We start from the raw sequence: 15996 nt of genomic DNA on the forward strand, positions 1-15996 counted from the left end.
GAATTTATGATTATCAAACCCAGCTTTTAAAGAGTAGGGGGTCACGGCACTACCGAGATGTCTCATCAGTTAAGAGCGCTGGCTGCTCTTCCAGAGGAAGAGGACTAGGGTTTGATTCTCAGCACCTACATGGTGGCTCACAACTATCTGTAGCTCAATTCTAAGACATCCCTGGCTCTCTTTGGTCTCTATGGGCACCAGGCACACACACACACACACACATACACACACACACACACACACACACACACACACACACACGGTACAGAGTCATACACGCAGGCAACCCCCCCTCCCCACAAACAATTTGTTTGCTGTGGTTGCCACGCCATTGCATGGCATGTGGGAGGCTGAGGTACAGCGATTTGCATGAGCCCAGGGCCTAGAGGCAACACAGCTAGATTATGTCTAAAATATACATGAACAAAGAACTCCAGAAATTTTTTTTTCTGTAATTTTTATTTTGTCAGAATATACCACAAAGTCTTATGGAAACAAAATAGGAGGACAGAAAAAATTAGGGGAGACATGGGAAAGAAAAGAAGCCATTCATCTGGAGTGTGATGAAGCTTCTCAGCCCGGAGGAAAAGATGTCCATAGCAATGAACATTTGCTGTGAAGGCTGCTTACAGAAGGAGAGTATTGTTTTTATATATTCCTCAAATAAAAATGCAAAAGTAGCAATGTGTGAGTCCCTTTTCATGCCTCCGAATGTATGACCTTTCTATTTTTCCAAGAATCTCCCATGAAACCCTATTTACAGGAGAAGGAATGTCTTAACTACCCAGTACTGATCTTATCAGATCGAAATTCCATCTAAGATGCCACTGGAGCCACCCTACAATTTCACCTCTCAGAAAAAGAGGGGTAAAAGGAAAAACAATAAATAAAAGGCTTCTTAGTTCCCTGAGCTGTAACTTGAGAGCCACCAGAACGGTATGTATGGGTTACCATTGACACACAGCTCTGAAACCCACAGCCATGGTCTTGTACGTGCCGTACTCTTTGTATTAACCCCCATATTTAAATCTACCTCAAGGAAAAAAAAAAATCCCTTTTTAATAAACTCCAGCTGTGCTTCAACTGCCTCACTCTGAAATTTCTTCCTGCAGTTTCACCCTGAGTGGATGTCCCTAAAGGACAAAGGGCGGCTAGGTAAGGCCTTCATCAATGATCACTAGCTTCATAACATAGGATCCTTTCCCGCTGCACAGAAAAACAATCGTTTTTAATTATCTTGACTTATTTGGTAGGAGAGTAAGAAATTCCAACCTCGGGGCCCCTCGCGGATAAGAGATAACATTGTATCCCACAATGTTTGACAAGGATGAACAGCCTTCTGCCGTTTACACAGTAACCCCTTTACTTAGTTTTTGTTTCTTGAGCTCTTTGGCGCCAGGAAAACTGTTGCAGCAAGCAAACAAAAGGAGACACACTAGGGGGCCTTGGGACTCCGAAACCTTAATCCAGAGGGAACCAGCCAAACCTTTCAGAGATTGGGGGAGGGTGCGCAGGACTTGATTGGAAACTCTAAGAAATAGTAAGTACCGGGCTCAGAGCCACTAGATAGCACCTTCGGTTCTGTAAAAACAAACCCTTGCACATCCGAAGATGTCCAGGAGCAGAAATCTCCTGTCTTTTTTTTTACCTGTCACATCAACGTAAATAAGCGAACCCATCCAATGAATGCAAATAACTCTCAGTAGGGACTTGCTACACATCCCGGAGGTGACGGGTTAGACATCACCTGGCTGGCTCGATTAGCTAGCTCGCTCTCCAGCGTGGGCAAGTGGAAAGGGTGGGGGCGGGAGAGGATGCGGCGCCGGGGTTGCACGGCACATCCGGGCGCGCCTGCAGCGGGTAGCCGGCTGCATAATTGATGGAGGGCCGGCGCAACGCTGGGCTGTCCTCGGTGTGCTGGGTGCGCCTTGGGGGAGGAGGGCCTGAGCGGCCGGGCCCCTCCCACTCCGCTTTTTCTCGCGTGTCCTGTCCCCGGGACTGGCAGTGGGCTCCCGGTTACCAGCAAGTGTACACAGGGGCAAACGGAGACCGATCGCAGCACGCCGAGGGCGCAGCAGCGACCTCCGGGACTGAGCCGCCCGCGCCATGCCCTCGCTCACTGGTCTGGGGGCGCTTGTGACGCCTGGCTTCCCGCTCCTCCTCCTGTGCCTTCTGGCGGCGACGCGCCCGGATCGGGCAGAGAGCAATCCCGCAGGTGCCTGGGGTACAGGGGCGGGTCCGGGGAGGGCTCTGGGCACGCGGGATGGGGGCGCATCGACCGCGACCCTCCAGCCCGAGGGCATCCCTCGCTATCCTAGCAAGGGCCGCGTGGATGCGAGCGAGCACAGGCTGCTACGGAGCGGAGTGGAGATGGCTTCTCATTGGCTGGGCGCGGGTACCCAAGGAAGAAACGTGGGAGCCGGGGTGCCTCCGCGTCTGCCTAATCTAGGGGTGATTCCGGTCCCAGTTATAGCCCAGTTTGATCCCGGAAACTGGTAGTGAGAGAGGATCGGGTTTTTTGTTTTTTGTTTTTGTTTTGAAAGACCCCCGAGGGGTATCTTCCATCAGGGAGACCCCCCTCCCAAGGATCAGCGAGACCAGTTGTTCGGCTGCAAACAGCAAGAGGCTTTATTTAGTACACGGGTACCTGGGGTCTCTCGGAGGACTTGCGCGCCCTCTGGGTGGAAAGCTGGGTTTTTATAGGGTTTTAGAGCAAAAGCGCGGGTACAGAAGCGAGAAGCATGGTTACAGGGAGCTGATTGGTACGTTTAAATGAGACCACAATTTGAGTCAGAGTTTGGCAGGGACACCAGGATTCCAGGAACTGGGTGGTCGAAACGGTCATGATGACCCCTTAACTTGGGCCGCCACATGTTGTTTTCCTTAGGACTCCTATCTCAGCTGGAACAGTTCCACAGACATCCCATGAGGGTGATCAACACAAGTTGTTTTTAGCTCAACTGGGGCAGCCTGACCGCTGATATCCCAAGTGGGCGACACAGCTGGGTTTCTCAGTAATTTTCCAGTTCCCCACCTAGCCTACAGAATTTCTCAAAACAGTGGTGTACCACAAAATGGCGTTAGCTATGTTTAACTTAGGGTAAGGCGGGGGTTCTTTCAGTTTTTCCTACGAATTTGGCTAATATAGAGTGTGCAGGGTCGTGCGGAGGTTACTGGGGACTTAGACTGTGGCTTGGTTATGGATCCACTTTCTCTGACGCCAACTCCCTCCGCTAGCGGCCTCAGCGAGGTTCTCGTATCACCTTTCCTCCTGGCAGGTGTTGTTGGCTTTGAGGATGTGTTTTAGAGCAGAAGGTAAAAATCCCGCCAGCCAGCCAACTCAAGCAAGACCCAGATAAGCAAAGTATTCGTGTGTCTTGTCCTTAAGCCATGGTCTTTATGAAAACAAAACCTTTTTTTCGAGGGTGTTGGGTTGCGTGTTTAAGGCATGTTGACAAAAAGATTTACACGAAAAAACATTCCCCAAAGTCAAGATTGGATTTGCCGTCTTAGCTCACCTGTTTATACTTTCTGTGTTGCAAGCGATTCCGTGTGACCCTGCTTTTCATTTTCAGCGCAAGTTCCCGTGCTCCCGTTTAAGTCACCACTAACTTCTCAAGCAGTGGGAAGACTGACCCACGGGGAACGAAATCCAGACATTCTTCTAGCCAGAGTTTTCAGCTGATATAGATGATTTCCATGAGCTTTTATCATGTAGATTGGTTGAACATTACACAAGCAGGAACACAATCAAAGGGATGCACACACATTGTGAACTTGGATTCTTCTAGTCTCTGGGTTTTCTTGCTCCACGTCTCTTTTCCCAACATAAGACTGAGAAATAATTGTCCAGGACATGACTTGCTCTCCTGAACCCTTCCTCACTCTGCCTCTTTTTTTCCCTCTCCCTTTTCCCCTCCCCCTCCCTTCTCCTCCTCTTTTCTTTTCCCCCCTCCCTTTCTCTCTTCCCACTTCTCTCCCCTATTTTCTTCCTTGGGTTCTGCCTCTGTAACTCTGGGTTTCCTGCGTGGAAAGTACCCACACCATGGAACTACAAAACCAGCCTAAACAACTGTTTTGAGGATCGTTGTATTTGGGTTAGTCCTAGAAGTTTAGTTCTCTATTAGGCAGTACATTTTATAAGAGTTTTGTTGTTGTTACTAATTTTATTTTATTTTTGAGACAGGGTTTCTTTCTCTGTGTAGCCTTGGCTGGCCTACAACTACAGCGATCTGCCTGCCTTTTCCTCCCAGAGTGCTGGGGTTCAGGTGTGCGCTACCCCAGTAGGAGAGCTTTAAAAAGACTGACATCCAGGTCTTTCAAATGGGAGGTCAAACAAAACAACAACAAAATAAAAACTGATTCAGTTAGCATAGAAGTCAGCCTGGGCCTTAGCAGTTTTGGAAATTCTGTGTGAATCAGTGCAGGTTAAAGTCATGTGAAAGGACTTGGAGCATGTATTGTTCCATACTGTGCTGGCACTAACGCACACACCTGGCCTCTAAAGGGAAGAAGCTAGGGAGCAGGTGAAGGTGTACATAAATGTGCCTAATGGCAGAGGGGAACGTGGGGCTTCCCCACAAACTCAACTCAGGTGGAAGTTCTGAAACTATAGGGCATTCGAAGGGCATGGCGTCCGAATTCACAGCACCTGCTTGGCAGCTCACAACCACCCATAACTGCAGTCCCAGGAGTTAATAAACTGGTCAGGTTGCTGCCACCCTTTCTAGATTCCATATTAATTTAAACGAGATTCCTCATTCTTCACTAAAGAACACTGCAAGGTTTGCTGGATGTTCTTTATGTTTATTCTTTGAACTACTGAGAGAAAGGTGTTAAAACTCGGTCAAAGTTACTGTACTTATGTTCTGCAAAAGCTCTGTGCCAGCCACTGTACTATGCAGTGTACAGGCTGATGAAGTAGCTTCTATTTTCCCTGACTTTGAAAAGAGGAAGTTGGGGCTTCACCGAAGCAATTGCTCCGGTACATGTAGTTGAGCAGACAGTTTGAAGTTAGTCAGTTTAACTTTCAGCTCGTTTCTTTCTTCTTTTTTTTTATGACATTTATTTTATACATATTGGTACTCATCTGCAGGTACACTTGCACGCCAGAAGATGGCATCAGATCCTATCATAGGTGGTTGTGAGCTACCATGTGGTTGCTGGGAACTAACCTCTGGAAGAGCAGACATTCCTCTGAACCTCTGAGCCATCTCTCTCGCCTTCACAGCCTGCTTTCTTAAACACATGTCTCTGTGAGACTTCTTTGTACACCCTCCAACATTTGGAACCACTGTACTAAGAGTACCTGTGTGAGGCTGTGCTCATGCTAGGAGCTGAAACGTGCTGTTTTGAGTTCTGTAATAATGATGGGCCGAGGCACAGAGAGTCAGTCATTGGCTTCTTCACAGTTTTCTCCTAATATTTTTATTTTATTTTTTGTATGTGTGTACATGATTGTCTTTCTTCTACATTGTGGGGATTGAACTCTGGTCTTCAGGCTTGGTATCAGGTGACTTAACCCACTGAATCATCTCAGAAGCCCTGTTTTTTTTTTTTTTGTTGTTGTTGTTTGTTTGTTTTTAATCAAATAAGAGATATAAAAATATCTTTGTAAAAGAAACATGTTTCTGAAAGACTCTACCCAGCAGGATATCAAAGCAGATGCTGAGACTCATAGCCAAACTTCAGGCAGAATGCAGGGAATCTTGTGAAAGAAGGGGGAATTAGTAAGACCTGAGGAGACAGGAGCTCCACAAAGAGAGCAACAGAACCAAAATATCTGGGCACAGAGGTCTTTCCTGAGACTGATACTTCAATCAAGGACCTGCAAGGAGATAACCTAGAATCCCTGCAGAGGTAGCCCAGGGCAGCCCAGTGTCCAAGTGGGTTCCCTAGTTATGGAAACAGGGACTGTCTCTGACATGAACTCAGTGGCTGGTTTTTTGATCACCTCCCCAGGATGGGGGAGCAGCCTTGCCAGGCCACAGAGGAAGATAATGCAGCCAGTCCTGATGAGAGCTGATAGACTAGGGTCAGAGGGAAGGGGAGGAGGACCTCCCCTATCAGTGGACTGGGGAAGGAGCATGGGAGGAGAAGAGGGAAGGAGGGTTGGTTGGGAGGGGAAGAAGGGGGCTACAGCTAAGATACAAAGTGAATAAATTGTAATAAAAAATTAAAAAATACTGCAAAAAAAGAACATTATGTAAGCAGGAATATCTTAACATTATTATTAGTATTATCACACCTGAGGGAATGAGTGATTTTTTTTTTTTAAACCTTTTCAGTGGAGTAACTTGGAACAGGCATTTTAACTTCTAAGGATATGGCTTGTGTGCTTCCTTCATTAGTTCCCGCCTCTGTTAGACTCTATGTTGCTTAGTAATAAATAGTTACCAGAAGGAATTTTACTTACATGCCAACATTTGCCTGACACTTTAGAAAACACTAGTAGTTCTCTTTGAAGGTTTTTAACCTGTTTAAACGAATGGATTTATTATAAGCCTGTCTTTAATTGGGATATTTCTGATGTTTCAAATATTTAGTCATAATTAAAATTATGCAAACATTTTTTGAGAATATCTTCAACTGACTTTCATCCTTAGCTCCTTTTTCTTCCTACTTTCCTGAGTGGTCCTGTAGTAATTAGAAGAACAGAAGCAGGAGGGACCCTTGCCTGGTGGGTGGAGCTAGAGGCACAGGTAGCCTAGTGAGGATGGCTCCCGACAAGAGGACAAATCAGGGTGGAAGTTAGGCTCTGCACAGTGAAGAAGATGCTCCTTCCAAGGTAAGCTTACCCCTGGTCTCAGAGCAAGAGCAGGATGACAAGGGCTTCTACACAGGGTCATGCGCAGAGGTAATATCTAACCCACATTCCAGGGCAGACCAGCAAGCATAGATGGTCACGCCTGAGTGGTTGAGGACAACTGTATGGGGACAGATGTGGTAGCTGTAGTGGGATGTTATTATATACACGGGAACTGATCTTAGGACAGCCACTGTAGTATGCAGTGTGTAGCTGATGAATCAGATTTATTTTCTCTGACTTTCTGAAGTTGGGGTCTTCAGTTAAGCAATAAGGAAATCTACCAAAGACAGCACGATGTAGGTTTTCCAACAGGAAAGAAGAAAATAAAGACAAGCAGGGAAGGAAAAACTTTGATGTTTTCAGTGTGAATTCATGACTATAAGCTTCTGTCGCTTTATCTGTGTCAATATGTACAAATATAATATACATAATATATGTGTGTGTTTCATGTTATAAATATACTGTGTGTTTGAGTCTGCATGCACATTTTGGTAGCTCTATCCACTGATTTCTAAACATTAAGTGTACTTAATATGTATGTGTTGGCTTCAAGCAATATTCTTATTATTAATGATATTGGCGAAATGGCTGATGTCAGAGCTGGGGTGGAGAAATGTGTAAACCTGGGACATCCTGTGCCAGAAAACAATAAAGTACTCAAAGAATGATCTGTCATGTCTGAAAGAATCAGGACCCAATTGAAGGGGTTCACACAGAACAGATCTGGGAAAAACTGAGCATCCAAATAAATAATAGATAATGGTGATTATCTGGGTAGCCTAGGCTGGCCTGGTGCTTATGATCCTCTTGTTTTAAATTTCTGAGTACTGTATTAATGGATTATAACTAAATGATACGGGAATACATGAATCCAGACTGATAAAAATTAATTAAAATTGGGGACCTTTTCCTGAAGCGCAAACTATTTCATAGTTTTAAAGCAATTTCCTACAAAAATCTTAGAAATTTCAAAGGACTAGAGCAACTTTACATTAGGGAACATTGGCAATTTTATAATCAAATAATCAAAGTGAAAATCATCAATAACAATATTTTTTAAGTTTCTTTCTCTCTCTTTTTTTTTTTTTTTTTTTTGATTTTCTTGTGCCATCTGGTCTAATAGGGTATGGTAAAGCACACAGCATCATCTCAGTGACATTGCTGCCAAGAGTGCCTGCCCCACATCTAATCATATTACAGTCGACCTGGAGTTTCCAACGGGTCAAAGTTGAAGTATGCTCTGGTAAGACCAGAGCTGTTGCAATGAAGGAGAGAAGCCAATGGCAGCGTGCAGTTCTGAACTGGCCATTCTGCAGAAATGCACATCAGAATGACACTTAACAGGGGTGTGGCACGAGCTGGCAATGTAGAAATGCCAACCTCCTGATTTCTGTTCAGCCTGGGTCGACATGGAATGTTTCCTTCGCAGGAAACACTTGGTAATGCGTTAGAGAGGCCCGATTTATCTTGTCAGCATTGTACCTTTCACATAGATCAGAGGCGGTGTTGGGGGGGGCGGGTGTCAGTTTTTGACGTTTCATATAAACCTGAGATTTTCTGAAGAAAAACAGCATTAGCTCGGCTTTCAGAAAAATCCTGATTTACTATAAACATTCCATTAAAACAGACGCTGAGGACTGCTCACCTGTGTGTTTGCTACTGTACTTTTGCTTTTTTAAGTTTGTGTGCGTGTGTGCACCTGTGAGTGACTAGATGTGCTATTAGGTGCTGGTGGAGGAGGAGGGTGTGCTCTCTTCCTTGGAACCTGACTTACAGGTGATTGTGAACCACATGGTAGACATGCTAGGAGCTGAGCCCACTTCTCTTTAGGAGCAGCAAGTGACTCACTGTTCAGTATCCCTCCAACTCCTGTGCTGTGTTCCAAAGAATATGTCCTTAAACAGAAAGAGTTAGATGTGTCCTAAGGCAGGCTTTCTTTCTTCTTTCCTTCTTTCTTTCCTTCTTCCTTCCTTCCTTCCTTCCTTCCTTCCTTCCTTCCTTCCTTCCTTCCTTCCTCTTTCTCTCTCCCTTTCTTTCTTTCCTTCTTTCTTTCTCATTCTTGTATGTAATTCTTTGATTTCTTGAAGTTGCTTTTGTGCTGTTGGCTTCTCCAATTTCACAGTAATAACGACAGCCTTGTGACTCTTAGCAACTTCTCACACTTACACTAACATAGAAAGAAAAGAAAAAAAAAATCCTTTACAACATTTTGTTGAAAAATAAACTCCTTGCCAGGAAGTGGTGGTTCAAACCTTTAATCCCAACGCTTGGGAAGCAGAGGCAGGTGGGTGGATCTGAGTTTGAGGCCAGCCAGGGCTACACAGAAAAACCTTGTCTGGAAAAACAAAAAACCCAAAACCTTCTTAAGATACCATCATCAGTAAGGTGTAACCCAAAACCTTAAGGTGCCATCTTCAGTAAGGTGTATTTCTGTAATGTTCGCAGAGAAAGAAGAAACATTATCTTTAAAAATGGAACTGTTTGTTTTACTGAGTCCTATTTTTCTGTTTTTAAAGTTATTGAGCTTAGCATAACTAATGTATTTATCCTATTCCAAGACAGTCTTCCCAGTTTTATTTATTTTTATTTTTTGAGGGAGGGTTTAATATATCGCTGATTGGCCCCAGATACACTATGTAACCAAGGACGAGATTGAATTCCTGATGCCCCGCCACCACCTCCCAAGTGCTGAGATTACAGGCATGTACCATCATGTTCAGGCCAAAGCGGAATCTTTTTTTTTTTTTTTTTTTCTTTTGGCCTTTCAGTTACACAAGTCAAGAACCAGAAAGGGAAATTTGACTGATCTTCATGCTCAGAGTGCCTTTGCCATATATCTAGGGGCAAGGAGCAAGCCATAGCTGGTTTCCCGATTTACACTTAAGTGATCCACCTAGCCATGAGCTTTCTTCCTAAAAAAGATCCTCAAAGTAGACCCAGGAAGCTGTTAGTTATCCATGAAGACCAACTTGAAACACATACTTACAAAGGCACACATACATACAAACACATTAAAAAATCTAGAGACGGTGCAATGAAGAAATGACTGGAGAGAATATTCTCTTTTTTAATTTTTATTTTATTTTATTTTATTTTTTTATTTTTTTTTTGGTGCCAGGTGCTGAACCAAGTATTTTGCAGTAACCTACTGCTGACATGTATCCTAGCCTGCTTTTCATCTGTTATTTTGAGGCAGTATTTCACTGAGTTTCCCAGGCAGGCCTTGAATTTGCAATCTTCCTGCCTCATCCTCCTGAATAACTGCAAAGATCACAGGTGGCCTGTACTGACTGGCTCCGTTTAGAGAAAATCGTTATTTTTGTAGGAGATACACTTGAATTTATTTCTTTACTTTAATAAAAGCAAATCTTAAAACCCTACATCATTTTCTTCTTTCTCACATGCAGCTTTTCCAGGTTTGCTTCTTTTAAACAAAGCACAAAGTTAAGTATGTGAAAAACTCAATAGTTTCAGAAGAATTATAATATTTATTTCATTTGATGGCATTACTACTGTAAATTATAAGCCCCTCTAGCAAGATCTATTTCAACATGTAATATGTGAAAAACACCTACATGGAAACCATTTTTCACATCAAGTAACACTCGGTAAAAATTAGTTTGCCACTCAGTTCTTTGATTCAGTATCTTCATGCACCTTCTCCTCCTGAGGGAGGAGGAAAACTCCTAATCTCGGGAACAACCACTGGTTGTTACTCTTTTATCTCAGTGTTTTGCCACTACCCCTAAGAGAAAGCCAGGTGGAAAATGTCCAGGAATGATTAAGGAAAGGGTGATGGTAATACCTTGAAGAATGCATGTTTTGAATTTGTCAACCCTCACTCAATATTTGTGTGACTTTGTCTAATCCCCTCCCCTTTCCCCCAAGAATTGAGGTTTAGACATTGTCATCAAAGCACTGAGCTGTATCCATCACATTTTGATACTTCAGGTTACAAGCCACTAACCCAACTTGGCATAGGAAACTTGGCATAGGAATTCCTGCCTCTTCGCTTTATATTTCGTTTTGTGACTCAGCCTAATCCTTTCAGGGACACATCCAAACCACGTCTGCCTGCCAACTTCTTTTGCACACACATGTTGGCTAAATCAGTCCCTCACCCGCAGCCGTCCTGGGAAGCAATGAGGTTCACAGTCTCATTTTTTTTTTTTTTAATTACAGAGTATCTTGTCTAAACACAGGACTCACTTTCACTTTCTGGTGTTGCCTCCCTGCTTTCATTTGTTCACGCTGCTTCTTAAAGGAATCCTTTGGCAGAAGTCTTCAGCGGAAAGTAGAACCTGATAAAACATTGATGCTTTAGCCAGCACTCAAAGCAGAGGGAGGTGGACCTCTGAGTTCAAGGCCAGCCTGGTCTACAGAGTTCCAGGACAGCCAAGGCTACACAGAGAAACCCTGTCTTGAAAAACCAAAATAAAAAAAAAAAAGATTGATGCTTGAATGAAGATGTGGAATTAGCACTTAGCTGGTGTCAGGGTTACAGATGTGCGTGTATTTTTAATACGTGAAGTAGTAGTTAGAAATGGCCAAAACAGCTAGTGTATTCTGGAACTCCAGGTTCCCTTGCATCAGGTGGTTTGGTTTTTCCTTCTCTTATCTTTTTTTTTTTTTTTTGTTCAACTTCAGCCTTGGATCCCATTCTGGTTCTCTCTTTGTTCTAATGTAGATCCCAGATAGGTTCTTTCATAATTGGTCTCGGGAGATGAAAAATCGCCCAAGCTCTGATCCTCCTTTACTTCATATCAATTCTAGAGTCAGGTTTACACTCTGTGGATCCCATGCCAACTTGTGAAAGACAGAGATTCGTGATAGTTAACACCAGAACTGAGTGCTACTCTGGAATTGTAATGACTCAATCAATTGTGACCCAAACAGCTACCTTATCATTCATTAGCTTTTAGGGATCTACTTCACCCACTTCCTACTCTTTGTCAGTACACACACTATGTCAGGTACGTCTGTCCTTACTTGGTTAAGTGGGGTCAGAATAAAAATGACACAAGGTACTTTTTTTTAGTTGTTGTCATTCTCCTATGACTAATTGTGAACAATAATAACCATCATCACAATGAGCCATGTTTGGCCACCTGAAAAGGGCACCATTTTTGTTTCAGGAATAGGGCATGTGATGGGAAATCTGACAATGGTCAGCTAGGCCAGGAAAGGAGGGCTAAGGAATAAGGAGATATGCTTTGTAGCATTCAAGGTCAGATGGCTATCATGGTAACTTTCTTTCCTTCCTAACCAGCACTGAGTGGTGAGTGGCCTTAAACTTATTGTATTATTTCTTTAATGCAAGCCCCGTATGAGCTCTGCCAAAAATGGAAATAAATAACTTTTTACTAAGGAAAAAAATATTGACCAGACCCTTTTAGTATATGTTTACATGTACATACTAGTACACGTGTGTATATATACATATGATATGTGCACATGTGAATGCTGTTTGTGTATATGTATTCCGAAAGGTACACATACACATCTAAACTCTGCTCATTTGGCAACAAGCACCTTTACGCAAGCTGTCTGGCCAGCTCCAAGCTGTTTTTTTAGAAAGTCCTTGAGACTTGCTGAGGTATGTCTAAAATGTAACCACATGCAATTTGTGTTACAGATTCAGCTTTTACAAGTCTGCCTGTTCGAGAAGAAATGATGGTAAAATACTCAAACTTTTCCCTGGAGAGCCATAATCTATCACTGACAGGTATGTGGATCATGTCTCAAAATGCCAAAAAAAAAAAAAAAAAAAGGTTTAAAAGGCTTTAGACTAGGCTTTGGTCTTTTCCCTGCTTTGTTTTTTAAATGAGTAAGCATGTTCTGTTCCAGTAACAACATTAAAATAGCACAATTAGAGTCTAAACTCTTTCAACCTGGTTACTACATTAGTAACAAGTATTTCACTTTTTTTTCCCTTCTTTCTGTCATCTGCAGTTTTGGGCTATTTTCCCAGTCATTTGAACTGTTTCTCTACTTTATTTCATGTGACTAGACAGTGTGTTGGGCAAATTTTCCAAGCCAATTGTTAGTGAAATGTGTGTGCTGGGAGTTTTTGTTTGTTTGTGTTTGCTTTTTGATAGAACATTAGAAAAAGAAAACTTTGTGCATTCCTTGTTTATTCCCAGATGTTCTCATTTCAGCATTTGGAATTAATTTCTGTAAAGGTCAGTTCTGTATTCCTATGTTGTTAATCCCTCTTTCTTTGTGCATATTGTAGTTGTTGGTTGCCACCACGGGATAAAACAATTATTTGAGATGGATACAGGGAAGAATTGTTTGTCCAGTCTGGCAGAGTGGCTTACAGGGCACAAGCCTCACTCAGCACAGCCTGGTGCCTGGAAATCAAGGATTAGTACTCAGTGCTACAACAAGAAATACTTCACTAACTAATACCGTGCTACGTATTCATCTAACCTACAGAAGGCTTAACTCTTAGCTACTCTTTGTTCTAATAGTTCAACTGAAACCAGATTCCTGCTTTTAGTGAAAGGAGCAGTTGGTCAGAGTTGCCCATTCTTTATTTCTTGCCTTGACTTGTGCACACATCACTCAGTCTTTTTCCTTCCTTGTAGCCCCTGCACTTGACTCTCTTCAAGTCTGAACATCTTAAGAACTGGTGCCCAGGCCTGACCATGACTTCTGTGTACTCAGTTTGTTTGTCTATTTTCCCTCTTAAAGTTCTTGCTAGCCTGCCTGTTTCTCCGTAAAAAAGAAAGCCTTGTTTGACATTTAGACACTTGAAGATTTTGAGTTGGGAGCTTTTCTCCTGTTGCAATCGTTCTTGTACAATAAAACCTTTATAAAGGTCTGAATTGGTGTTTACTTGAGAAAAGTAAAGATCTGACATGAGTTTTGGAGCATTGACCTGCCGAGCTGTGGTTGCAGTTCATGTAGACTTCTTGCTTCGGTTGCCATCGCATTAAAACATTCTCATGTTGGGAGCTACCTTTATTGGTACATGGAACCATAGGCATCATCTTACATGCAGTTATTATTATTATTATTTAAAGAATGTGTCTTATGAAAGTTGGTTGGTTTGAAGCTTGACACATCTCTCAAGCACTGGCATTAGAGGTGTTCACCATCATACTCAACTCCTGGCCAGACTTCGCCTTTTCCATGAACGATCCATTTTGCCAACAATGATTTCAACATCACCCCTGTTTGAAAATAGTGCCCATGGCGTGTCCCTATTGCGGCCTGTCTGTCGTCTCTTTCCTCCTGGGCAATTTGGAAACTGATATTTCTGTTAGCTCGATGTATGCTTTGTAGAGAGGGTCAATCCCAATACCTTAGTTACAAATTACAAGTCCTGAGTCAGAACGACAGCTTTGGCTGCGCTCAATAAATTTACTTAGTGAGAAAGGGAAACGTGGGCTCTGTGCCTGGGAGAATGAAAAAGAGTGGCCTTAGGTTTAAAAACAGAACAACCACAAAGAAATGGTTGTTATTTTTTTAACAAACAAAAATAAAACCTTATTTTTATTTGCTTGAGGGCGTCATGATGTTGACGAAGTGCCATGTGTATTATTTTTCTCTTAATAGGATTTACCCTTCACAGCAATTATTTGAAGTCAGCACCATTGTTATTTCAATTTGCAGTTGAAAACAGAGACACACAAAGAGATTGAGTGAATTGACCAATCCCAAGTGGGAACTGGGTTTTGAACCCAGGCAGTCTGGCGCCAGAGTCTCTGCTGGGCCAAATAACTTTTTAATGCCAACTTATTCATTTGTATTAGCATTATCACTAAAACAACTATGCCTGCTTTAAGGTGAGTGACACAGTAGCTTTGAAGTAATATATTCAAAATCTATGAAAATAAGGTCATATTAAATACTTTAAGCCCAATTAGGTTAGTTTTAGAGACTGTATTTCCTGAGTGGTGAGTTTGTGGAAGTATATTTGCTGTTACTAAGGAGGGAACAATCTCCGTCCCTCTCTCTGCTCTCACTTGGTTTTTAAAACCTATCTTTTGATAATGGACAATGTGGCTGTCATTGTTTATATTACTGTAATTAGAATGTTTCCTTATTGTTACTTTCAGTGCTTTTTCTTCTACAAAGTATACTGTTTAGTGTGTCAATGTTGTAGTTTAAACAATGCCATGAAAATCAAAACATCAACCAGCCTCTTTCTTGATCAGCCTGGTGAGGCACGCTGGTGAGCTTTCACATTATTGACCCAACCCATATTGTGTTTACCAGCTGAGGTGTGAGCAGCTGACCTGGCAAGGTCCCCAGGAGGGAAGGAGGAAGCATAAGCAGAAGTTGGAGGTGCACATATGCTAATTTAGCTGCTGTAAATTTTGCTGATGTCATTGGAGATGAGGAAATGCTACCTTGCTGCCTAGCCACAAGCAGGCAGGACCTCTCAGGCTGGAGAGTCTGGAACCTGCGCAGATGAAGGAGGGGGAGGTTCTGTGTGTCTGCTCTCCTGGACGGCTTGAGGCAGGGAAGATCCTAGAATGCTTTAGTGGCCTGAAGCCGTTAGTGATATTTTCAGGATCTAGTCTTCAAGTATTACATGAAGACTGATCATGTATGGAGAAGACAGTCACAGTGGGTGAAAGAGGAAGCAGGACACAGCGGCACTATAGCAGGACACAGCAGCAGCAGGTGGCCCTTGCCCTCCCACAGGGGTCTCTGCAGTAGCAGAAATATTGATGGTGTTGACTGGGTGGCTTTTTGTTGAGTGTGGAAGTCTAGGGCATTGTGGGATATGAAGTGATATCTTAGTCCTTTCAGGTGTAAGGCTGTTTGCTTATGGGGAATATAGTTGTCTTCTTTGTTCTACATATAACAGGGGGTATAGCTCTGTGTCTTAGGTTCTTGTCACTATAGTGGAATATTTGAAGCAGGGGACTCCTGAAGAGAAGCACTTTGTTTAGTGAAAGTTTTGAAAGTTTAAAGCCCAAGTAACTTCTAGTCTCCAGTCAATGCCCACGGGAGATGTTGAAGCCCCATGGGAAGAGGCATTGCTGTGTCTTGTATCTGGAGGCAAGGAGAGCTCTGTGAGGCCAGGCTGGCTGCTTGACTCATAAGAAGTGAAAGTTTTGACAAGAACCACCTAATCTCGTTGTAGGGCCCCTAGGGATCTGAGGATCACAGAGTAAGTGCCACCTCTCTCTCTCTCTCTCTCTCTCTCTCTCTCTCTCTCTCTCTCTCTC

General features: G+C 43.0%; 1 protein-coding gene across 1 annotated transcript in view; it reads left to right on the plus strand.

Annotated features, from left to right (window-relative positions):
* The first annotated feature begins 1858 nt into the window (after positions 1-1858).
* Positions 1859-15996, plus strand: part of Emb (embigin) — a 41019-nt gene continuing 26881 nt past the window's right edge. Inside the window, exons 1-2 of the mRNA XM_055603583.1 lie at positions 1859-2215; positions 12444-12533. Coding sequence (XP_055459558.1) covers positions 2107-2215; positions 12444-12533 — 199 coding nt within the window. The 5' untranslated portion in view covers positions 1859-2106. The remainder of the gene's footprint in view (positions 2216-12443; positions 12534-15996) is intronic.

Source organism: Psammomys obesus, unplaced genomic scaffold (genome assembly GCF_907164565.1).
Source record: "Psammomys obesus unplaced genomic scaffold, mPsaObe1.curated_primary_1811, whole genome shotgun sequence".
Lineage (NCBI taxonomy): Eukaryota > Metazoa > Chordata > Mammalia > Rodentia > Muridae > Psammomys > Psammomys obesus.